The following is a 26,497-nucleotide window of genomic DNA, read 5'->3' on the forward strand; positions in this document are numbered from 1 at the left end:
ACCCGTCTACTATTACTCAGACCCAAAGCTAAGTCAGGAACTTATAGAGCTCAGACCAGGGGGGCATCAATCAGGAAAGAGGCAGGAAGAAGGAGCAAATTAAAAAAAGTCTCACCATAAGAAAGTATTATAGTGACAGGTATGCTCATGACACAAACCAAATGAAGTGAATAACTCCAAAACATCTGTAAGCAAAGCTTTAAAGAAAAATAGACACAAAAATCAACTAAAATTCCAGGAAGAGATGAAACAAGAGGGTTTTGTTGTTAGAGGAAAAAAACTGGAAAAGACATGAAAGCCATGGAAGAAAGAACTGGAAAGGAAATTAACAGGCTGGTACAAGAGGTACAAAACTTTACCCAAGCAACAAACTCCTTCAGTGTTAGAATGGGCCAAAGAGAAACCAATGACCTTTAGAGACAACAAGAAGCAGTAGAACAAAGTCAAAAGACTGAAAAGAAAAAAAAAAGGAAAACTATTTCATAGCAAAAACAGACTGATGAGAAAAAATTTAAAAATCATTGACTGGACTACTTGAAAACACGACCAAAAATAGAGCCTACATATATCTCAAGAAATCTTCATAGAAAACTGACTAGATCCTTAGAATCAGAGGGGAAAGTATCCTAATTTTAGACAAACTCCTTCCAAATCAAAAAGCTAAGGATAGTTTCTGAACTCTGTGACCTAAATGAATTCTCTAATCCTTCCATCACCATTTAAAACAGAAGTTCCTAGCTTAAGGTATGGATACATGGGGTGGGGAAAGGGGTGTATGCACTGAATCTTAATGGACTATACGGAATATTTGGTAAATAAATGTTATGTAATTGCAATTAGTCTCTATTTCTTATGTGAACATACATGGTAGAATTAGACTCTATTTCGCAGCATATAGAATGGGAAGCTTAGGGAAGTTTACCAAAAGCCAAGACTGAGAAGCTCTTACATAAAGTGACCTTTTCTCAAATCACCCAACAGTAGCTTAGTATACCCAGACATTCTCTCACACCATTAAAGAGAGATCTAATGCAACCATACGGGGTCACCACTGAGGAATACCTCAGCCCCCATGACCACAAAGGAGCAACTTCATAGAGAAAGTTATTATTCTGACTGGAAGCATCCCCAGACAGCTGGGTGGTTCATAAGATAGAGAACTGGGCCTAAAGTCAGGAAGACCTGAGTTACAATCTGGCCTTAGATACTTATTAGCTGTGTGACCCTGGGACAGTAAATAAATTTCTGGTTGCCTCAGTTGCCTCAACTGTAAAATGGGGATAACAGCACCTATTTCCCAGAGTTGTTGCAAGGATCAAATGAGATAATACATGTAAAGCACTTTAGCAGAGCACCTGGCCCATAGTAGGAGCTTAGTAAATGTTCATTTCCTATAGTCAGTATATTTATAGGCAGTAAGGAAACAGCCAGTAGACAGAGATTAAAGTTAAGTGAGAGTAGCGATGATAAAATGGGCAATCTGCTGGAGAAGAAGGGATGGAACAAAACTGCCTGTGCATGTAGAAAGGTTTTCCTTGCAAGAAAAGCTGCTACTTCTTCAAGTGAAACTGGGGTTAAGGAAGAGATAATGGCAGAAGGCATTTAAATGATATAAGATGATGAGGGCTGCTAGCTGATGCAGCAGATAGAGAACCAGGCCTGGAGTCAGGAAGACTAACCTTCTTGAAGTCAAATCTATCTCAGACACTTACTAGATGTATGACCCTGGGCTAGTCACTTAACCCTATTTGCCTCAGTTTCCTCATTTGTAAAATGAGCTAGAGAAGGAAATGGCAAACCATTCAGTATCTCTGCCAAGCAAACGTCAAAAGGGGTGGCAAACAGTCAGTCACGACTGAAAAATTACGGAACAGCAGCAGCAGCAAGATGAGGAGAGGGGAAGGGAGAGCTCTTGACAAATGTGTAACTTTTTTCAGAGAAGGCAAGGTTCTCGGCTGAGAAGGCTGGGGAGGAGGAGCTGCGGAAAGCTGGAGGAGGGATAAAAGGTTTGGAAGAACCAATGTGATGAATGGAATAGTTAATCAATTAGGGAGGTGTAAAAAGATTGCTCTGCTGCAGTGATAATCCGGCTGAAATTATATGACAAACTTATGGTGGACTCAGTTAACACAGTTTGGGTTTGGGGGTCATGGTGACCACACTGAACAGGATTTAATGCTGCAAGGTAAAGAGAGAGGTGGAATGACAGATTACGATCAGATAAAGAAATTTCAGAGTCCACAAATATGAAGAAAATTAGGGAGAAAGCTGAGCACTTTAAGAACTCCTGGGTGTTCCCTTACTTCCCTCTTTCCAGGTCTCAGAGGGAAGGATATGAAAATTTATAATCACTATACCTAAACCTGAAGTCTGAGAATTTCCTTAAGTTGACCAGGCCAGTTTCCTAGGCAAGCTTTTGTAAAACCAAAAGTCTGCAGGAGCAGAGTCATAAAGGGCCAATAACCTCAAAGAAGAGCCCCTAGTTTAGTGTGGCAATTACAGAAGTGAATTTCCTCTCAGACAGAAAAAACTATGAAAGCTTTTCCTTCTGTAATAAATAACACAGACTGAACCCAATGAGAACAAGATTTTCATCAGTAGATTGTTTTGGCCTTCTCTGGGCAAGAGATAATGTGGGAGCTAAGAGAAAGACCGACCATAGATGGGGCTCAGTTACAAAGAACTAAAGAGGCTGTAATAGAGAGCAACTCTTAGTAACACCTTCTGCAGACAAGAGCAAATGGTAAGAGAAGGAAGGGGAGGGAAAGACAAGGGGACAAGCATTTAAGTTTTATCACATGATAAGTGCTTTACAAATATCATCTCATTTACTCCTCAAAACAATCCTGGGAGGTAGGTCCTATTATTTTCCTCATTTTACAGATGAGGAAAATTGAGGCAAACATAAGGGACTTGCCCAGGGTAACATATCTAGTATCTGAGGCCGCAGATGAATTCTGGTTTCACCCCTTGGCTGCTCTGTGACTAACTGAAAAAGGAATGACAGACAGAAATACCCAATTGTACTAGACAAAGAGTCAGGCACTGGGCCCATACTTAGAAGCTTACAAAGCCTATAACTTTTTGTTCTACTGACAAAGGCTTTGAGGCCACAGAGTGACCTCTGTCATGATAAAGTAGTGAATTATAACTTTTAAAACAAGAAAAAGAGGCCAGTCAGTCAAGTAACAAGAATGAGGAATGAGAGATGCACACTATGATATGCTGGTCCCTCCAAGATACTAAAACAATGAAAAGATATCCAGTAATATGGAAAATTTATGAAAAGTTATGGACAAGAATCTAATAGTATGAGTAAAGGTAGTGAAATAACAGTCTACAAAAGTAGAGGAAGTACCTAGATTGATGAAATCACAGAGCTACCCAAATAAAGTGCCCTGTGGACTCTAATTTGTTTTATAGCAAAAATCTATAAATTATAATGCTAAGCATTAAGATCCATGGCATCCTCTGATTCTTGGACCTGGATTTAGGCTTCTGATCATCTCTAATCTATTTGAGGAAGATGAAACTAAAAATTAAAATAATATCTCTGGATTATCTATGTGCTTTATTTAGGCATGATGTAGTAGCTAGGGCAATGGATTTGAAATCAGAAAGACTACATTCAAAACCTGCCTCAGACATTTAACGTGTGATCCTAAGTAAGTTCTTAATCTCTCTGTGCCTCAGTTTCCTCACTTAAAAAACAAAGGGGACTGGACTCAATGACTTCTAAGCTCTAAATATATGATCCACAGTACCCTTGTTATCTAATAGTGTGAATAATAGAGAGCAGAATGTAAACTTCAAAATAAAATTACCTTAATTATTAAAGCCTGGCCATTTTTTTTATACCACAAAAAAGCAAATTCTGGCTTAGGTACATTATGAAAATAAGCAACAATAAAATGATTTTCTAAACCGAGTGAACTAAAACAAAATTTTCATAACTATTTAAATAACCAACAGTATTTTAAAACATTTTTAAAATATCTAAATATTGAAAAGAAATATCCCATCATAGATCTATTTTTAATAGGAGGCAGACAAGAACACTAAAAACACATGAATAACTTGAAAATGCATCTTCCAGATAACTTGGAGAAAAGAATTGGAGGCAATAAGTTTTCTAAAAGGTCTTTCTGTCCCCTCACCCTATATGTATCTCATCTTAATATCTTTTTCCTATTTTCATGGAAAATAAACAGAGTCTGAGAGAAAAGGTACAGAAAAGAAAACTGAGATAGGACCATATCTTTTAGCTAATTAGAGGTGAGGGGAAAGAATTTACCTGTTTGTGATAGATAAGGAAAGGCAAATTCTAAAATCTGTTTGTTCTTAATTATCTTTGCATATTATTGCTTTAGTAAAAATTTTGGATGCTCTTATCCTGAAGTGCCAATATGTGAAAGTAACTCTTTTCAGAACTGAATATAAAAACCAGATATCACTAATGAATTATTTTCTTTTGGATATAAAATATATTAACTTCATAGTTTAGATCAACATAGTCAAAATTATTACTTAAATTCCTAGACAGCCAGTTAGCTTCTCTGTTTGAGGGACACATACTAAACTCCTAATTCTAACACGCTAGTATAAATATTTGTTTCTTTTTTTTTTTAACAAGGGGGGGAAAGGAAATAAATGAGACTATATAAATGAATCAGCCCAAATCCATAACTTTAACAGAAAAATAATGCCAAAGACTGATGACTTTTTGATATCTAAGTTGAGCTTTTTATATATGGAAGACAATATTTTATTTCCCACTTGGCTGTATACCTCTGGGCAAGGTTCCACATGACAGTCTTTTATAGAACACTGGCCATCTTCTGCCCAGAAAGGGCATGGTCTCATCAAATTAACCTTTAAAAAATAATAAAGAGACAAAGAAAATAGAAAATGTTAGTCAAAGAACAAAAAGTATACATCAAATTAAATTCATGGGCCTTATTCAAAACAATATTTAAGACAATGTTCCCAGTCAACTAGATAGCCTAGCCTTTTTTAATAAATATGAAGTAAAGAAAATAGAGCTAACAGAATTTTTTCCATTGTATTTTTCAAAACAATCCACAAAGCCAAAAATCTTAAACTTCATCACTGTATACAGATAACCCTGAGTTCTCAAAGGCTCAGCCAGTAGAGACTAAATTCTGGCAGGTTCTACCATGCTAGGAAGAAATTTTATTATGGCCCCCGTAAAAGACTGGACTTGTTTTCTGAGGCCTAACTTGACAAATTATAGAGAAATATATCAGCAGTAAAATAACCACCTGATGATGATTTTTTTTTAGCCATGGATACCCATGAAACTCAGTCCATGTGGCTCTTTTCTGATTCTACAGTAATAGTGACAGAGTGAAAGGAAAGGGGGTAGAGGGTTGTTATGAATTACACAGTAATTTTTAGCCCATCAACAGACCAATTTGACTGCCAGCACTCTAAATCTAAGGTTTTTGTCCAATAACCAATGAGTGTACATATTGCTGGAGGAGCTGAACAATAAACAAAACTTTAGAGGGGAGGAAAAAAGGACGTTAGAATTAAATGAAAGGACAGGTCACAGGTACCCTTTGAAGGAAAGAAATGTGTTCACAAAATGTTTCCTCCCAAAGGAAACAAGAAGAATTATTTCAAGGGATTTTTGGTCATCACATAATATAATAGTAAAGTCTTTGTTTAACTACCATGAAAACAGCTGCAACTTAATCACTGTCAGTTGATGAGATGAAATGGTAACAAAATTCTACAAAGTACTTGATAAGACCATCCAAATCAAATACACACACATATATACGCACTCTGATACTTGGTAACTTAAATACAAAAGTAGCAATAGGTAAGAATGGGGAGAAACAGAGGAAAACATGGTTGTATAAGAAAAGAAAGAGGCCAAAGACTTGTAGATTATGAAAGATTTACATTCCTATATCATGAACATACATGAATATAATATGGTCATGCCAAGCACCAAATAATGCCATGAAACAAAATATTTTATCAGGTAGGAAAACACTTATTATTGATGTGGAATTTATTCCTGAGTTAGCTGTCTGTGTACAGTAAAAACATCAATTCCTCAAAGAAATCAGAGTTAATTTTTTTAAAAAAAGAAAGAATAATGAGAAAAGATATAGTATACAATTTAAATGACATAATGCTGAATTATTTCAATAACTAAAAATAAAAAATGAGAAATGAAACAAAATGACATCAACACTGACTATAACAACTTCATTCATAAGTTTAACCAATGTTTAACATTCCATCTCCTGACTTTGGGAATTTTTCACTGGCTGCTCTCCACACTTGGACTTCTATCCCTCCTCATCTCTGCTTCCTAGCTCCTTGGGCTTCTAGTCTTAACTAAAGTCCCATCTTCTGCAAGAGGACTTTTTGCAGTCTTCCTTAAACTTAGTGCCTTCCCTCTGACGTTACACCCACTTTGTCCTCTACATATCTTTTTTTTGCATAGTTATTGGCATATTGTGTCCCCCATTAGACTGTGAGCTCCTTGTGGTCAGGGCCTGTCTTTCCTTTTTCTGCATGCCCAGCACACAGTAGGTGCTTAATAAATGCTTGCTGATTGAATGATTTATAATAAGGATGGAAAAGTGTGTTGGGGCTAGATTTCAAAGGGGATTAAAAGGAGTTTATATTTGATCTTACAGTCAATATCTCACTGAGTACAGTTGTGAAATGGTCAGACCTGTGCTTTAAGAATTCATTTTGGCAGCTATATGGACAATGGATCGGAAAGGAGAAAGATTTAAAGTAAGGCAACCAATTAGGAAGCTACTGCAATGGTCTATGCAAGAAGTAATGAGGGTCTGAATCAGGGTAGTGGGCATAAGAAAATAGTCCTATTGGTGGAGACCAAGCTGAATGACAGTTCTTGAGTTTGTCTTCCTCTTGGAGAAAGATAGTTGCCCTGTGAGATAAGAAACTGACCAGGGTTTCACCAACTGGTGGTGAAAGAGAATAGCCAAGACAAACACCTAGAGCTATCCTCCAGAAGCAGCCCAGGACAAAAAAAGCCATCCCACAACACTGGCACCCAGTACCTAGATTCTAATCCAGGCTCTGCTGCTTCCTACCTGAGTGATCTTGATAAGTCACATAATTCTCTGTACCTGTTTCCTCATATGTAAAATGAAGGTTTGACCAGATGATCTTCCAGCTCCAAACTACTGATCCTATGATCCAGTCTAGCCATGAGCTATAGCAGCCAGGAAGCAGTGAACAAAAGAAAACTGACTTCAAGTCTGGGCAGGGGGAGGAGGGCCACAGGGTTCAAGGAAAGACTAAGGTGTGGATGAAGACAAGGCCCATAAAAGACATCAATGAAAAGAACTACACTGGAGACTACAAGTGACTGGGATTTTACACAGGTGATCTTTGAGCCTGATGGTTATAAAATCAAGGACTTCCATTTTTCCTTCTTTCCTTTTTTTATGGAAAAAAACAAAACAAAACAAAACTTTCCCCTGCAGTCTTGTGAACTGCAATCTTTCAAGTGAGAAGTCTGTTTCAGTATGATGGTACCAAACAGAGTTCTTCCCAGGTTTCCTGAATAGACAGAGAAGACAAAAGAAGAAAATCTTCCAAAATATACATTACCTTACATGCCTTAGGAGTCTCTGACAAAAGAGTTACATTTAAATTTTCATTTGTTTAATTGCCTTAGTACCTAAAATAAGGTAGTTGGTCTTATATTTTGATACTTGCCTTGGTCTATAAAAATATTATTCTGCACATATGAAAAATGTGGTATAAGCACTAATACACAGAAAATATATGGTCAGAAAAAGAGGTAAGCCAGTTATTTCTCTGTCTCTGTCTGTCTGTCTGTCTGTGTCTGTCTGTCTGTCTGTCTGTCTCTCTCTCTCTCTCTCACACACACACACACACACACACACACACACACACACACACACGTCAGGCATACAGACCAACTTAGAGGAAGGACTCTGGCATACTGTGTAGACTCTATAGAAGATTTATGGAAGGACATAGTCAAGAATGACACAGGATAAGTAAGCATCAAAAGTAATTGTAATTTATATCATTCAACAAGTATCAAATACACTGGTGATACACATTCAAAGAAGCAAACAATCACTACTCAAAATGAGCTTACATTCTAATAAAGGAGACAAAAGGTACATAAAATGTATTTTCTGTAAATATAATTAAATATAAGGTAGTTTGGGAGGGAAGACACTATAGTTGAGAGGATAGCAAAAGGCTTCTTGTAGAAGATGGTGATAGAGATGCATCTTAAAGGAAGAGGGACACTACGAGAAAAAGATAAAAAGGAAGTAGACTCTAGGTATGGAAATACCACTGTTTGCATGGAGAGAGGAGATATTAATGAGGAATTGAGAATGTTAGTTGGCTGGATCTTAGAGTACGGTAGGGGAATAAAGTCCACTGACATTGGAAAGATAGGCTGGGACCAGGTTGTGTAGGAGGAGTATTCTGGAGGCAAAAGGAAGTCACTTGAGTTAGTTGAATGAGATGATCCCAAGATCAAATCTGTGCTTTAAGGAAAATTCTTTTGGCAGTAGTGTGTAAGATAGACTGGACTGGTGAAAATTTTGATCTGTTGAAATAAAAAACACATGAAAAAAGTTCCTCCACTTTAGAAATTTTAAGATGCCACCTCAAAGGATTATGGGAAAACAATGGCCAAATTAGAAAACAGTATCTCATCTTCATTTGACCTAACAGTAACTAGACAAACTTACAGCTACAAATATCTGTTGTAATTCCAAAGTCCCCATATGGTTTAATTGTGATATCCAGTCAGAACTGCCTTTTAATATTCAAAGGAACTAATATTCTAAAAACAATCACATCTCATATAAGCAAGAGAAAGTGTGTGTGAGAAGTCTTTTAATATTCAAAAGGAACTAATATTCTGATGATAAATCACTTCTCACATAAGGGGGGGCTTTGTTTTCATAATTCACAATCAACAGTGACTTGATTAAAACAATGTTTCATTTAAAAAAATTTTTTTTAAGGCAATTGGGTTAAGTGACTTGCCCAGGGTCACACAGCTAGTAAGTGTCAAGTGTTTGGTCTGAAGCCGCATGTGAACTCAGGTCCTCCTGACTTCAGGGCCAGTGCTCTATCCACTGTACCATCTAGCTGCCCCACAATGTCTCATTTTTTAAAAAAAATAAGGAATTGACAGAAATTCATTGGAGCAAAAGCTATCTCTAATAGTCAAAGGATATGAAATAGTAACTCCAAAAAGGAAAACTAAAATTACCAACAATCACATGCTCCAAATCATTATTGATTAGAAAGTAAATTAAAACAACTTTGAGACATCATTTCACAACTATCAGATTGGCTAAAATTATAGAAGGGAAAATGATAAATATTGGAGGGGATGTTGAAAAACTGGGACACACACTATTGGTAGAACTGTGAATTAATCCAACTATTCTGGAGAGCAATCTGGAATAATGCCAAAAGAGTTATAAAACTATGTATACCTTTTTGACCCAGCAATACCACTATTAGGTCTGTTTCCCAAAGTGATCAGTGAAAAAAGAAAAGAATCTATATATTCTAAAATATTTATTGCAGCTCTCTTTGTGGCAGCAAAGAACTGGAAATTGAAGGGATGCCATCAATTGGGGAATGCCTAAACATATGAGTGTGCTGAAATACTACCATGCTATAAGAAATGATGGGCTGTTCGATTTTAGAAAAACATGGAAGGATTTCATGAAATAATGAAGAGTGAAATGAGCAGAACCAAGAAAACATTGCATACAGTAACAGCAATACTGTTTGTTTGGTTTTTTATTTTTGCTAGGCCAGGTGGTTAACTGACTTGCCCAGGGTCACACAGCTAGTAAATGTCAATTGTCTAAGGCCGGATTTGAACTCAGGTCCTCCTGACTCCAGAGCCAGTGCTCTATACACTGCACCACCCAGCTGCTCCTATAGCAATACTGTCTGAAGAATATCTGTGAACAACTAAGTTATTCTGAGTTAATTGTAATAGTTATCCCTTCCACATTGCAATTTAGGCAATAATACAATCAAGATGGCTTCAGAAAAGGTGGGATGGCTGCACTCAAAGAATAGTTGTTAATGGGTCAATGTTAATGTGGCAGGAATCTTCACTGCAGGATACTGGCAATACTAGGAATCTATACTTGACCTTTGTTGTTTCAGCTTTTACTGATGACTTAGATAAGGGGTGAGGAACCTGGGGCCACATGTGGCCCTCTAGGTCCTCAAGTGTGGCCCTTTAAACTTCACAGAACAAATCCTCTTAATAAAAGGATTTGGGGCTGCACCCAAGGACCTAGAAGGCCACATGTGGCTTTAAGGTCAGAGGTTCCCCACCCCTGATTTAGATAAATGCATAGGTGTTATCCTTGAACTTAAAGAGAACATAAAAGAAAAGCTAATACAATAGATCACAGAGTCAAGAATCCATTAAAAAAAAAGGATCTCAAAAGGCTACAGTAAATTGAGCTGTATCTCATATAGATGAAATTCAGTAGGAATAAATAAAAAGTCTTGAACTGAAGTCAAAAGATCAGCTTCACAAGTAATAAGATGACTGAGGAGGCACAGACAGGAGTTGTTATTAAAATATCTGGTGGTTTCAGTGGATTGCAAGCTCAATATGAATCAACAGTGTGATGTGACAGCCAAAAAACCAAATGCTATCTTGGGCAGCAATAAGAGAGATATGCCCCCCTAGCACTATAGAAATAATAGCTACACTATATTCTACTTTCTTCTTTAGTATTGTGTTCAGTTCTGGATGCCAAAGCTTAAAAAGGACACAAAGAGAGAGTAACCAGGATAATGAAGCAGCATTAGCTCAGGTCATTATCAGAATCATTTTAAAGGAACTGGGCATATTTAACTTGGAAAAGGGAAGATTCAGGAGAGAGATGACAGCCATTTTCAAGCATATGAAGGGTTATTATTCAGAGGAGGGAATAGATTTGTTTCATTTGGCTCCAGTGGGAGAAAACTGGAGCGTGAGTGGAAGTTGCAAAGAGGCTCAATGCTAGTAAAAATTTCCTAACAATCTGAGCTCTCCAAAAGTAAAACGGGCTGCCTAGAGAGATTTTCCCTAGAGAGGGTTTCCCCTTCCTTGGAGTTCTTCTAGCCAGGGTTGGACTACCATTTGTAACGTATGTTATGGTAGAGATTCTTCTGATGAACCACTGGACTAAATAGCTTCTGAGGTCCCTTCCAATTCTCAAATTCTGTTACCGTATGATTCTATAATTCATGAAGAATGCTGGCAACAGCCAGTGTAGAGACAGAGACAGGTATCTTCTTATTACTAGAACAAAACTTTAAAAATAATAAGTTATTAATGTTTGTTTAATGGAATATCATTGAAGAGATATACATGTGAGTTAGGCGTTACACTAAAATGAGCTTTTAGTTCTAAGCTCTGAGGAGGGCAGTGAATAGAAGACACTGTGAAGAAGAGATCTAGCACCGACAAGAGTAAAACGAGTTCTTCAGTATATGGAAGGGCAAAAGGCCACATATACCTTAAATGCCCTTTAATTCAATTTAGTAAATACTTATGCACATACTATATTCCAGGAACTGTGCTAGAAACTTGGGATATCAGATCAAAAGTAAAAATAGTCTTGCCCTTAAGGAGTTCATATTGGAGGGGATGTATACATAAGTATAGGCATAGGCATATAACAGTTTTACTATGTTCACATGCAAAAGACAGAAGAGGCCAGATAAAAGAGTACAAATAGCTATCTGTGCATCAGTAGCACATAACATCAATCTGGCACAATAAAGCCATACTTGTCAGTGAAGTTTGGTGGGGAGGGGGAAGCAAGGGTGGGGTGCGGGCTAGGACCATGCTTGTACATAATTGTACAAAGATAACCCTTATATTCTCTTCCTTCTAGAGCTACGTACAACCCAGAAACCTCATATCTTTACATCATCAATACTTAAAGAAAAGATATGGCTGACTTTCAGTCAAGATGGCTGCCTAAACAAAAGGCACGCTGCCCAGCTCCCACTATGTACTTACGCAAAACCCTAAAGCCTGCACCAGACCAAATAACAATCAAGAAGCCCTGTGAAAAACCATAACAAGTAAAAACTGTTGTCCCAGAGCTTCACTAAAGGTCAGCCAGAAGCTGAGGGTCAGGGGTGGGTTGGGGGGGGGTGTCTCTCAAGTTATGTACATGTTAAAAAGACCAGAGACTGGACACTGAAGCCAACCAGGCAGCAAGAGTAAAGAGCTCCCCTAAGAAAGCCCCAGCATGAGGACCAAAGACCCAGAGTGGAAAATAAAAGGGAGGGTGGGGGGGAAGGGGAGGGTTAGCAGCAGCTGGGCCAGGGGGTCTGAACCTCAAAGATCCAAGGAGGCCTAACCTATAGAAGGTTTCAGCACAAGAACAAGTAAGGCCAATACCCTTTCCCAAAAGTATAGCAAGGAGCTGAGTATGGTGCTAGCATAAAGCTCCAATTTACAAACTAAAGCTGGAGAGATGAAATGAGTAAAGCAAACATCAAGTAAGTATCAAAAATTACTGCAAATCTAATTCCATAGTAACTACAAGGATTCAAATGAAAAAAAAAAGATTTTCCATAAGGACTACATGAATGCCTAGAAGAAATGAAGCAAGAGATAAGAAAAAATTAGAAGGAGAATAAGTAGCTTAGATGAGAAAGTAATAAACCTGACTCAAGAAATGGAATTCCTGAAAACTAGAATAGCATGAACAGAAATCAATGACTCCATGAAACAGCAAGAAATATCGGAGCAAAATCAATACTAAAAAAAAATTAACAGGGGAAAGGAGAGGCTAGCAATAGTGGCACAAAAAAATTTAAAGGTCCAGTTAATATTTTTTAAATGCATAGAAAAGAACATAAAGAAATTCAAAACAAAGGACATGCAAATAGCATAGTTTTGTAAACTATGCGCAAAATTGTTCCTTTTTGTTTTAAAGCAAGTAGTTTAAATGGAGTATTTCTTTTTTTGTGTGTTCTGCTGTATGTATGGAAATGCTTTTTTGTGTTTAAATTCAGAACAAAAATAAAATAACAAGGACTAGCAAAGATATAAAAAAAACCAAAATTGAACAGATCTTACAGACAGGCAGGAACTAATTAGAAAAGCAGTAGTCATTTCAGAATCAACTGTGTATGTGTAATCATATCAGTAACTAGTTAAAGATGAAAGTAAAAACTACATTAGAAGAAAAGCTAAAGATGAGAGAACACTGAATGTGACTGTTGCAGTTCCAAGCTATCTAAACAAGTTGCTTTCTCCAAAAAAATTAGAAATGAAGAAAAGTAAAAACACTGACTATTCTTAGTTCCCAGTGAATTAAAAATATCTAAAATTCAACACACGGAGGCCAAAAGAAGCCAGAAACTGCCTCATGCCTTTTATCTGTTTGCAGAAAGAGACATGATAACCGATTAGAACACAAGTTCATTTGCAAAACATTAGAAAGGGAAATGAGAAAAGACTATAAATAGTATTAGCTTCTAGAAAAGTACTTGAGGTTAAAAGAATCTGTAAAGATGTTGCAAAATATAAATCAGATCACCCCCAAACCATCTGTAAAGGAAAACAGAAAGAAGACAGACAAATGGTAAATAGAACAGGTCAGCCAGTGTCTTTACAGAGATCTACAAAAGAGCAGATCACATGCTATCACAATAATCTACATGTTTTATAAGAAAGGGGTACTGTAATTTAAAGATATTGGAAAGAATGTCTGAACCTAATACATCCTGTACGCAGTAGTTTGAGAGGCATTAATATCTCAAAAGGGGGAAAATTCCAGAAGAATAATAAAGATGACGCTTTTATTCCTCCTTCCTATCCCTCCCAAAATGACTGAGAAAACAATAACCATTCATTTATCTACCTTCTCATCTTAAATGTTTGATAATAGTCTATATTTACATTGAAGGTATCCTTGATCAAAATGTAAGAAATCTACAATCAGGATTCCCATACTATTTTCTCCAGAACACCCTATCTTTGTTATTACACAACTAGGAGGTGTAGAAAATTCAATTCTAAAGCTTTTAATAAGTGCTTATATGTGCTAGGAACTATGTTAAGAATTAGGCAAACAAAGGCAGAAAAAAAACTAGTACTTGTCTTCAAGAAGCTTACATTATTTTGAGAGGAAACAAGACACACATAAAAAATTAAATATAGAATATTCAAGATATCCTAAAAGTCTTACTGCAAGTTTTAAGGGGTTTTTTTATAATTTATTTTTAGTTTTCAACATCCACTTCCATAAGAATTTGAATTTTAAATTTTCTCCCCCTGCCCAAGATGGCAGTCTGATATAGGTTCTACTTATATATTCATATTAAACATATTTTCTCATTAGTCATAATGTAAAGAAGAATAGAACTAATGGGAAGAACAGCAAGAAAGAAAAAACAGCAAAAGAAAAGGAGAGCAAATAGTATGCTTCCATATGCATTCAGACTTCAAAGTTCTTTCTCTGGTTGTGGATAGCATTTTCCATCATGAAACTTCTGGAGATGTCTTAGATCCTTGCATTGCTGAGAAGAGCTAAGTCTGTCAGTCAGTTATCACACAATACGGCTGTTACTGTGTCCCCTAAGGACTTGCTTTTTACAGCCAATTTTTGTCCTTCCTTTTTCAAGCTACTGACTCCTTTTCACTTCTCATTTCCTTTCCTAATTTTTCTTCTACCTCTCTGATTTGACTTTTAAAAATCCTTCTTGGGGCAGCTAGGTGGCACAGTGGATAGAGCACCAGCCCTAGACTTGGGAACCTGAGTTCAAATGCAGCCTCAGACACATAACACTTACTAGCTGTGTGACCCTGGGTAAGTCACTTAACCCCATTGCCTAACTAAAATAAAATAAATAAAAATCCCTCGAGCTCTTCCAAGAAGGCTTTTTTGGGCTTGAGACCAGTTCATATTCCCCTTTGAGGTTTTGGATGTGGGCATATTGACAACGTTGTCCTATTTTGAATTTGTGCCTTGATCTTCCCTGTCCCCATAATAAGAACCTATGGTCATTGTCTGTTTCTGCTTTCTGCTCGTGGTGTTTGTCTATGTCCTGGCTTTTAAAGTTGAGCTCTCCTGCTACAGCATAGGAGACACTGACCCAAGCTTCTTGTGCTGGGAAACTGGGACCTGGTTACTGGCTTTGTGTGCTGGGGCCTCAGGTGCTGGCAGCTGGAGGCTATAGGGGCCTGGCAGCTATCTAGTGCTGAGCTGAGGTCAACAGCAGTGGAGCTATAAGGGTAGGGGTGGGGAGTCTGGCACCCTGAGGATACCTGCTCACCCAGGCTTCTTCAAAGACTAATGTTTGGCTGCTGCAAGATGTCTGCCAGAATGCCGGTGGTTTTCTGAGCTGGTGTTTACCTGTTCCCCTACCTGTGATGAGGTACTGGGGTGGGGTGGGGGGGGAGGCGTCCTGGTTTTGGCGCTTGCCTGCTCCACCACCCTGGGGCTCAGGATCTCCTCCTGGTTTGCTGAGGTGGGGCTTGCCACTGGCTTGCTGGGACATCTCCCATCCTGTACTGCTTCCCCTAAAAGGGGCCTTTCCCATTAATCCCCCAAGTTTCCTGGGCCACAAGACTGCTGCAACCTGTCTTTCTGCTGGCTCAGCTGTTCCAGTGTTTTTCCAGGGGTGATATTTTCTGGGCTTTCAGAGGTCAATAAGGGAGGATGAGAGTAACTAACTTCTTCCTTCTCTGCCATCTCGCCTCTTGGAAGTCCATGTCAGTTTTAGGTTTTAATAGGTTATAAATCCTATATGCCAAATAATTTCTCAGGAGGAGGGCAAAGATCTAACATGAAAATGAATTCATTAACAATAGAACAAGGATTTCATAAGGCACAATGTAAGAAGAGGGTAGAATGGGATAAAGATAAGTGAAGTTATTATGAATGGGCAGGTTAAGGGTAAGGAGTAGTAGCCAGGATGGGAAGCTTCAGCCTAGGTCTCATAATCACAGATTCTTAGTTGCGGCACTGTCATGCCTATCACATCGACAATGATAATATTGATTTGTCACTCAATAAACATTTATTAAATGCCTACTATATACCATATACTGTGCTAAGTATCAGCAATACAAAAAGAGGCAAAAGACAGTCCCCTGCCCCTCAAAGAGTTCATAATCTAAACGGGCAGACAAAAAGCAAAGAAATATGTATGAATAAGCTAAATACAGGATAAATAGGAAATAATTAACAAAGGGAAGGCACTGGAATTAAGAGGGACTGTGAAAGGCTTCCTATAAAAAAATGAGATTTTAGCTGAGGCTAGAAGGAACCTAAGGAAGCCAGTAGTTAGAGATGAAGAGAGAGAACATTCCAGGCACAAGGGACAGTCAGAGAAAATGCCTGGAGCTGAGAGATGGAATGTCTTATTTGTAGAACAACCAAGAGGTCAGTATCACTGAAGTGAAGAATATATTGTGGAGAATAAGGTTTAAGAAGACTAAGATGGGGAGGGCTGAGTTATGAAGGGCTTTGAATACCAAATAGAGGATTTCATATTTGATCCTGAAAGTGAAAAAGAGCTACTATAGTTTAAGAGTGACATGACTGCACCTGTATTTTAGGAAAATCAACTTTGGTGGCTGAATGGAGAATAGAGTGGGGAGAGACTAGAGGTAGGCAGATCTACCAACAGCCTTCTGCAAAAATCCAAGTGTGAGTTATAAAGGTCTGTACCAGGGTGGCACCAGTATCAGACAAGACATGACTATCAACTCCTATAAACAGATATAGAATAAAAGACAAAATAAAAGATCCTGCTGTTTCTACTTAGCTTACTAATTTTTGCAAAGCACTTGACTGGAAAAGGCAAATGTACTCTCGAAAAATCTACCCAAACAAGATGTCTCAACACACTAAAATTATACAAAAACCCTATGACAGAGGTGACTATGATCATTTTGTTCAATGAGACATTGATTACTGACATCAAATGAGGTGTAAAACAAGAAGACATGCTTACCTAACTAAGGTCTTTTGATAGTGCTATAAAAACTTCACAAATAACATTCTATTAATTACATCAAGCTTGGAAAAATTATAAAGCCTTCTCAGTGAAATACACAATAATGTGATTAAGACTGGCCTAGCCATTCACATTGAAAAAACAAAGTGGATAAAATACAGCTGGATAGGCAATTCAACTCATCAAATCACATACATACATACACACACATGTGTGTGTATGTATGTATTTGTATATATAAACACACACACATCTTGTATACGTCTGTATATACACGTACATATATGTATATGTGTATATATATTATATATACATACACACACATATCTATTTATATATATCTTGAAAAGGTCCTGTTCAATGACAATAAAGTGGGTGTGGGTCAAGAACTAAGGAGAATATTGAAGGAGGTCGTATTTTAGAAATTTTACAATATTTTCAACAATTCCAAACTGCTCAATGCCACCAAAGGATATCTCTCGAGATCAATATTTTTAAGTGACACGATACAGGTGCAAAACAGCAATCACTCCAATCTCAGAAAAATCAAAATTACAATTTATTAAAGGGCAATGGAAAGACATATAGCAGGTTGTAGCAGATTACCAACAATGATTTCTTTGGGAGTAACATAAAAGACATTATTAAAGAAATGTGACAGCAGAGATGTAGGTGAGCCAGTCATAGAACAGAGACAAACACAACAGACAACCCAAGTGCAACACTGGGTTGTCCCAAGTGCAACACTGGTATCTGCATGGCTCCATGGCAATGCTCTGGAGTGAAGAGGGCATGGCTGGCATGAAATCAACATAAGAAAACAAATTCACCTTGCAGATGCCCCCCTTCCTGACATACTCTATGGTGAATTCCCAACTTTTGAAACAGTTGCCATGTACTTCATCTCCTTCCCACCTTGCCTCCCCACCCAGCCCTGATTCCAGTTCTTCCTCTGTACCATATGGGAAGTATGGAAGTACTTATAAGTATATTTTTGAAAGAATCCCATCAATGTTAAAATGTAAAGTCTGGAGCTAAGAGTTAATTCCTTGACTACCCAGGGAGGAAACATGTTCATTTTTTTTACTGCTAACAGGAAGAAAAGTGTCTTGGATTATCTCATAACACCTCTGTGATAGAACTGTCCTTCCCTATTGTCCTCATCACCTGGACAGGAAAATTAAGACACAAAGGAAATTTCATAACATACCAGGATTAGAATCTGAATTTTGAACTCTCAGTCCACAGCTTTTATAAAATTATACAAGTTTTTCCAAGTATAGATAGAATTAATATGGCTCAAGGTCTGAAATAAACACTTATTGTCATTCATTTTCAGAACATATTCAAATGCTGAAAGATTTAAATTTCTGAGGAGAATATGGTTGGCTCTACGTATGGACCATTTGTGAATTTTTCTAAGCAGTCTTACCTTATAATAACGAAAGTAGTCCCGTTCTAGCAATTTCTGTATCTTAGGAAAGATCTTATAGGTGTTGAAGTTATCAATGCTTTCTATATCACACAAGCAATCATCTAGGACTCCAGAGAGCTAAAACAAAACAAAAAAACCCAACAAAATAAATATTCAATCAAGCTGTTATTCAAATAAAGTAAACAAATTTGAAGTTTCATGTCATGAAAATTGTTAATTTGTTAATTGATTCATTATTTGAAGTTCATGATTTGAGGAGCTACAAAAGTTAAAACAACTTTTTTGGTTATGCTATGTACATTTGGTATTAAGTACAGTGAAGAGCTGGGATATAACCTAGGGCCTATTGGACAAAGAATGGCCATTACGTGCTGCCTGAGAGAAACTCTGAATAATCACAGAATGATAAGACAATTTAACAAAGTCGTTCCTTCCCCTTCATTCCCCTTTTTTTGAGTATTTCTGACAAAATGGGATAGGAAAGTATAATCTTTGAAAACAGTCACATGATACTGATGGGGGACTATTGATTGCTGAGGTATTATAGATAGTGACATAGGAGGATATTTTGTTTTAAAATAAACTGCAGGTCAACTTTAAATCTGTTTCAGGCAGTTAGTTACCTTAACAAATTGGATGCTAAATGTCAAAACAATTATACTCCCTTGGATAATGAAATATTAAATATTTACCATTTTTACTAAATATTTGCTAAATATTTACTAATTTACTAAAGAAAGTCTTCATAATTATTTTTATAAATTCCTGCCAATATTTCCACACCATCTTATTCTATAATGATGCTGGAGCCTCAAATTGGTATGGGCATGGTATGGGCACATACCACGAAGATCTTGAGTTTTAACCTTTTTCCTTTCAAAGTCAATACTATACATTAATAATAGTATATTTACAAATTTTTCCCTATATGCTTTCTATTCTAATGTTATTTAATAGTAGGCTCTTAAGAGTACTTTTTTATTTTTTTGAGAGGCAACTGGGGTTAAGGTCACACAGCTATTAAGTGTCAAGTGTCTGAGGCTACATTTGAACCCAGGTCCTCCTAACTACAGGCCAGTACTCTATCCACTGCATCACCCAGTGGCCCCTTAACAGTACTTTTAAAGAAAATTTGGTAAAGAAAAAACAAACTTCCAGTAATTTAGAAATACTCTCAAGACTTCTTAAGGTACCTTCCAGCTCCAAATTCTAATTTTATTAATGACTAGTACATAACACTTATTTACTCTAATATATACTATACGCTAGGCAGTCAAGAAAATACAAAGATGAATTTAAGATATGATTCTCAAGGGCATGATAATCTAATTAGTAGATAAAATACATGTACAAATTACTAATACAAAAATGGAAATAATAGTACGTAAGAGTTAGGGAAAGAAAGACATTTGAACTGGACTTCAAAGGTTACAGAGAATTTCACCAGGGTGGGATAAGTGGCATAACAAAGTATCAAGAAGGCTGGCCAGAGAGGCAGAAAGACTCTAGGCTCAAGTCCACGTCCAGCCTCTGACACACACTGGCTCTGGACAAGTCCCTTATAACCTCTCAACACCCCTGGATAATCCTTTAAGATTATAAAGCTGCAGAAGGTTTGCTGATCTGCAATGGCAGAGTTTCCTCACCTTACCCACAAAAGGGATTCTGTAAGCCAATGAAATCATCAGTCAAAGAACCATCCCACTCACTCTACCCAAAAAAGAAGTAGAAATAAAGATGGGGATGAAGGAAAGCAAAAGGCATGTTTAGAAAACAGAGAATAGTTCAATTTAACTGGAGCTCTGTTACCACCTATATCTATCTCAAAATTACAGGGCTCTATCTCAGTTGCTGTCTGCTACCAAAGCCCACCTCCAATAAAGCCCTTGCTGTTGTCCTATGCCACAGAAACCCACTTCTCAGTAGGAGATGTTGGAAACCCCCCACAACTACTGAGTTAAAATGAGAATCTCTTTTGCTATTCCCCAGCTACAGGGTCCAATGTCACCAGCTTGCCAGTCCCCAGAATTTTCAAGCCCATCTCCCGATTCAAAGTTCTGAACTCAAGATTCAAAGTTCAGGTATGAGGCTATTATCACTATTATTTTAATTACATCAGGGACTAAAGACAGTTTTATATTTTGCCCTAAGAACCTAACCATCATTTATCTATTTTCTCTATAGGAAAAAAAAGCATCTGAGTCTTAGTTTTTGATAATGAACATTTTTACAAACTTTTGGAAAACAACCTTTTCTAAGTTTAGGACTGTGTAAACTATAATATGGTACTCAGTGCAAATATTTTTGGATACCAAAATGCAATACAGGCTATTGCAACTGCTAAAGTTTCAAACCAGGAAATGCTTATTTCACAAAGCAAAGTTCTAGATCACAAACATCAAACTCATTTTCCTTCACATCCTGTCTACAGGTTAACAGCCTGTTCCTGAAAGTGTCATGTAATCCAATATGCAGCTGACAGAAAATGAAAAACTGCATTTTTATCAGGATGACTTATACTATTGGCTTTTTCCTTACACCACAACTAAACCTTGTTAGCTTAGCAGCTATATGGCATAGCAGATGAATCTGAAGTCAGGAAGAGCTGAGTTCAAATCCAGCCTTTGACACAATAGCTATGTGATCCTGGGCAAGTCACACAAGTTTCCACAACTTAAAATGGGGATAACAACAGCAGCTACCTGACAGGGTTGTTACCAGGATCAAATAAGGTAATATTTGTAAAGTGTTTAGTACACTGTCTAGCACACAGTAAGCACTATGTAAATGCTATCATTATCATTATTATTTTCTAAAGAAGAGACTTGAATGAGATCTAAGACTCCTAGAGTATTAAAACAAATGCCAAAATGCTAACTATTTAACACTTAGCATCAGTGTGTGGAACAGTTGCCTCCTTTACTCCAGGGCCACAACCCTCCCAACCTGCTCCCTCTTAATGTTGTCCTAACTGTCTCCGATTTTTTAAAGTACTGTATGATAATTATTTTTAAGGGATTCAAGAGAAAGAAGGAAAAGAGGTTTTGGGGGAAAGTTTCTTTATTCTTAAATTATTTAGATAAGTGCAAAATTTATTGCTTTTCTTTAATCTTCTGAGTAAAATGAAAAGCTTAAGTGTTTATGTACAAGCATACATATACGTACAGAATAAATGAAAAATCTCCAGTGGCAATTTTGTCAATGTAAGATCTCCTAGTTACTCAGTCTCTATTAGAAATCTACAGGTACACCTGATTACATCCCAATCTGACAGAATGGAACATTCAAATTTTTTCTTTACAGAAAGATTACCAGCTGTATTCACAGTAGCTTCCGTACAGGCTGTTGCATTCTGCTTCAAAATGCTTTTGCATTTAATTTATAATCAAGTGAAACAGAAAAGAGTATATTGAGAATTATTATATGATGGGAAACAAATTTTGCTTTTTCCTGGCAAGGAAGTGAAATATTCAAAATTATGTACTGGATTCCATTAAATAGTTCATATCTTTGGCTCAATGCAAATAACATTTTAAAAAATATAACTTCCAGAGGCAGCCAAGTGGCACAGTGGATAAAGTACCAGCCGTGGAGTCAGGGGGATCTGAGTTCAAATCCAGCCTCAGACCAAATGCCTGACACTTATTAGCTGTGTGACCCTTGGCAAGTCAATTTCTCTCCTTTCACTACTACCTTAATGCAATGGAGAGAAAGGAAGAAACTGAACTAAATATTTTCAGATTCTGGGCCTCAATATTTATGTATATTTCCTTGCTGTATAAAGGAACAGTTTAAATTTTTTTAAAAAACTCATATTTTTATTTACTTTAATGGACTAGTTTTCAAACACTTTACACTTTAATCCATCCATAGACAACTTTAATTGTTGACCTAACAGTTCAGATATAATACACGTCGAAACGTGCAAATTTCATGCTTTTATAATAATCAGGGATATGTGAAGAGTCATAAATTAAAGCTTCTGGGTTGGTGCTTGTATTGGAAGCCCAAAATATGCACTATATTTACCATTTTTAAAAAAGATTTTTTAAAAAGAGCACAAAGAAAATCCTAAATATACTATATTCCCACTGGGAAAAATATCTTATTAATAACTACAAACTAGAAAATTAAATTGCCAAATATAATTTGCATTACAAAATTTTATTATATTTTTCATCCTAAATTAACTTAACAATGAAGAAAAGGTGTTATCAGCTGAAGAAAAGCTCATATATTCTAATAATAAATATTATCTCATATTACCTAATTAATAAAAAATGTTACAACTAGGAGGCCAAGCAAAAGCTTTGCACCAATTTCAGGCATATGTTTAAAAAAAAAAAACAAAACCCTAGTCAGGAATGAAAACAAACTGAACAAGGAAAACATCATTATGTTATATAAATACTAGCTATTATTTTATGTACAACCTGGCAGTCATAAGCAGACCCTACTACAAGCCTCATGAAAATTAGTCCCCGAATAATGTCAAAAGCACATGTTTACATTCACAACCTTACAACTGTGTGCTATTTTCAGGTGGCAATGTGCCTTAATTGCTACCACCACATCTCCCCTCATTACAGGACCACCTGGGACACCTTTTTTTTTCCTCTTAGCAGCTTCGCCATTTTTGCAAGCAGGTGCAAAAAAATTAAAAAGAAAAAGAAAGCCTAAGAAATCAATTGGCAGCCCACTCATTACCCATCCAAATGACAAAAAGAAGTAAACGTCTCTTTGGAGCAATGGGTCACCAAGCTCAACGACGCCAAAACAGAACCCACATAGTAAATATTGGGAATTTCCACACGAAGAATCCTTTTCCCATCCTGCTGGGGAATGTGATGCCCCTGAACAGCTGGGGAGTCCCTAGGGAGCCTCACCCCAGCCTGGCCAGGCCGCCTCAAATCTCCTCTGTCTTCCGATACTGAACCCACCGCAGGCACTGACCGGGCCCACGCCGGGGGCTTGTCCCCTCACTGCGTGGACACCACCACCAGCGACGCTTCGGGCGCCAGAACTGAGTTGGGGGCAAGATGCCACTTCTCAACTCCAGGGGGCCAACCACCAACTAGGCTCAAGACAAGGGGACTCGAGTCCAGAGAGGCTACGACCCTCTGGAAGGAGAAAGTTGGACAAGGGGCAGCCTTCCGCCCGCCTGCCTATTGCCACGTTCTCCTACGGGGGCTGTCACCATCCCCGCTGGGGGCAGCAGGATGGAGATGGAGGGAGGAGTGGGGAGGAGGTGGCGGTGTGGATAAAGGGGGTAGTGGGAGGGGAGGGGGACAGTCTCTCCATCTCCATTTCTCTCCATCTCCATCTCCATCTCCCTTTCTCTCCTACCTCCTCTTCCAAAAAAGCAATCCTAGGAACTCAGCCTCTTCCTCCTCCTCTGGCCGCCACCCACCCTTCCCTCTTCCCCCGGGGATGTCGCCATCCTCGCATACAGCAGGCGCTCAATAAGGGGGCTCCGGTTCTCGAGCTCCGCTTCGCGTCTGGAGGACAGCCCTCCCCGACAGGGGTCCCCGGCCCGCCCCACCTTCCCCCGTCCCCGAGTACCTGGGCCTCAGCGACGGTGCTCAGGCAGCTGAGGGTCACCCAAAGCTGCACGGCGGCCACTGCCCCGGGCAGGCTGCGGCGGCGGCCAGCTCGGCTCATGCTGCCCTCGCCTCGTTCCTTCTTCCTCCGCCGCGGCCGGGGCCGGGTGGGGAGGGAGGGCCGCGCCTCGGCTGGCCCGCGCCACCAAGGCGCCGGACGACGACGAACGACTACGAAGAGCCCTGGAAGCCCGGCGGAAGAGCCCCTCGCTCGGCGGTCAACGTCCCTGAGACACCTGTCAGGCGGCTGGAAGCAAGTCTAGCAAGCCGCCCACTGGCGGCGGAGCCGAGCCCCAATACCTTCTGCTCCCCTCCCCTCCCACAACGGGGGCCCCGCCCCCTGCCTTCCCGTGCTCTTCCCGGCCGCTCCCCGCCCGCTCCCCGCCCGCGTGCGCTGAGCATTATGGGACTTGGAGTTCCCTACCGCCCCCAAGGGATCCCTAGGCCCGGAGCCGGAAGGACCCGCCTTGGGAGGCCGGGAACTACAGAAGGGGTGGGAATTCTGCGGTCGGCTGGAGCGCGAGGCCCCACCACGGCCTATCAGCGAGGACCACGCGAGCCTCCAAAACAAGAGGAGGTGGCCCGATGGGTGGTGGGAGGCTTGCTTGGTATTGCGTGAGAAGCCCGAGGACGGAAAGTACCCTTTATGGGCCACCGCGCCCGGTTAGACTGCATCGCCGTGATTAACGCTCTTGTGGAACTTGGATGCAAAAGGAAGCCGCTGATTTTGTAGTCACCGAGAAGCTCGCCTTGGTGTCCCCAGGATCATTAGTTCCTCCATTTGACCCTGTTGGGTTTTTTTTCCTAATAAAACAAAAGAAGCTTCTCGTATGTTGTCTGTTCAAAGCCTCAGAATTCACCTCTCCCCCCAACTAACCCAGGATCTCACTAAAGCCTCCTTATCCCCCCACGAAGCACCTCCATGTCTCGTGTCCCTATCCTTGAAATGGGAAACTAAAATGTTACTACCCAACCGTTTAAAAAGAAGATGAGTCGAGAGTTTACTCTCAGTTTGCTATTTGAGTTATGGGACCCCTCCTTGACTCCATTAAGCTGTGAGCTCGAGAGCAGGGACTCTGTTGGCTTGTTTTTTGCCCTCCAGCGTTTCGCGTGGTTCCTGGCACACGGTAGGTGCTTAATAAATGCTGGTTGAAGTGGTATGTGACGGTGATGGAATGTTGTTCAGTCACATCCGACTCTTTTACAGATGAGGAAACCGAGGCAAACAGGGGGAAGTGACTTGCCACCCCGGTGGTAAGTATCTGAGGCAAGATCTGAACTCAAATGAGTTTTTTGGAACTTTGAACAAGATGAGTCTTTCTGACTCCAAGTCCAGTGCCCTATCCACTGAGCCACCTAGCTGTCCTCTATGGAATACTATTGTAGTATAAGAATTGGCAATGAGGATGGTTTCAGGAAAACTTGGGAATATTTATAGGAACTGATGCAAAGTGAAGTGAGCAGAACCACAACATTGTATACAGTAACAACAATATTGTAAGGATGATAAAAAGACTTAGCTAGTCTAATCAAGAAAATGATCCAGTTCCAAAAGCCCCATGATGAAAAATGCTATTCACCTCCAGAGAAAGACACCTGATGAGCCCTTGAGTGCAGACTGAAGCATATTTTTTTACTTCCTTTATTTTTCTTGGTTTGTGTGTGTGTGTGTGTGTGTGTGTGTGTATGTTTTCTTTTGCAATGTGGCTAATGTGGAAATTTTAAAAAACGCTTGTTAACTAACCAATGACTGCGGAAGTTTGTTTTTTTTAAACACCTTTTAGTTTCTCTGGAAATATTAGGAAGCAATATTTTTTCGACTTAAAACCCTTTTCAGACTTTTCCCTTTAAGAAAGTGGGAAAAACAAAAACTAAGGCCTTTCTTTGAAATGAATAATTGATAGGGATTTAAGAGTTGGCAAAGAGATAGTTCATAAATTGGTTATCACCAATTTATCCCTTATCTAGATAAAATCAGTGCCTCCCCACCTGAGTGATTGGCTTCTAACCCCACTAAAAATTGTCCACTTTTGAAACGCTAAAGAATTCTTCAATCCTAAATGGGAGTGTTTCCAGAGGGAACTGAGTGGTAATTCTTCTGGAATTATTGTATTTGAACTAATTATGATCTTTTACCTGTTCAAGCTTCCAATAACTGTTTCCTAAAATTGTCTTGATGTAGAGAGTCATGTCAGAAGAGGACACATAGAGCTGATTGTTAAATTTTCAATATAAGCATTTATACCTCAGAAATCTGCAAATCAGAATTTCATTTATTATTTTGTTGTTGTTGTAGGCTTGAAAAAGTGACGGAGAAAATGTTAATAATGCTGATTAAATGTAAAAGTATGTCATGTGTCTGTTTTCTTCCAGAAAGCCTGTTGTTAAACTTAATCAGCAGACCAACTGGGACAGTGCCAGTTTGAATGTC

The 26,497-nt window shown here is 38.7% G+C and overlaps 1 protein-coding gene across 1 annotated transcript in view; it reads right to left on the reverse strand.

Annotated features, from left to right (window-relative positions):
- Positions 1-24,391, reverse strand: part of ERO1B (endoplasmic reticulum oxidoreductase 1 beta) — a 60,797-nt gene extending 36,406 nt beyond the window's left edge. Inside the window, exons 1-3 of the mRNA XM_021000418.2 lie at positions 24,029-24,391; positions 18,464-18,583; positions 4,789-4,872 (exon numbers count right to left, since the gene is read on the reverse strand). Of these exons, the coding sequence (XP_020856077.1) occupies positions 4,789-4,872; positions 18,464-18,583; positions 24,029-24,127 (303 nt within the window). The 5' untranslated portion in view covers positions 24,128-24,391. The remainder of the gene's footprint in view (positions 1-4,788; positions 4,873-18,463; positions 18,584-24,028) is intronic.
- Between the last annotated feature and the right edge of the window lie 2,106 nt (positions 24,392-26,497).

The sequence above is a fragment of the Phascolarctos cinereus genome, unplaced genomic scaffold, assembly GCF_003287225.1.
Source record: "Phascolarctos cinereus isolate Bilbo 61053 unplaced genomic scaffold, phaCin_HiC Scaffold_5;HRSCAF=322, whole genome shotgun sequence".
NCBI classification, from domain to species: domain Eukaryota; kingdom Metazoa; phylum Chordata; class Mammalia; order Diprotodontia; family Phascolarctidae; genus Phascolarctos; species Phascolarctos cinereus.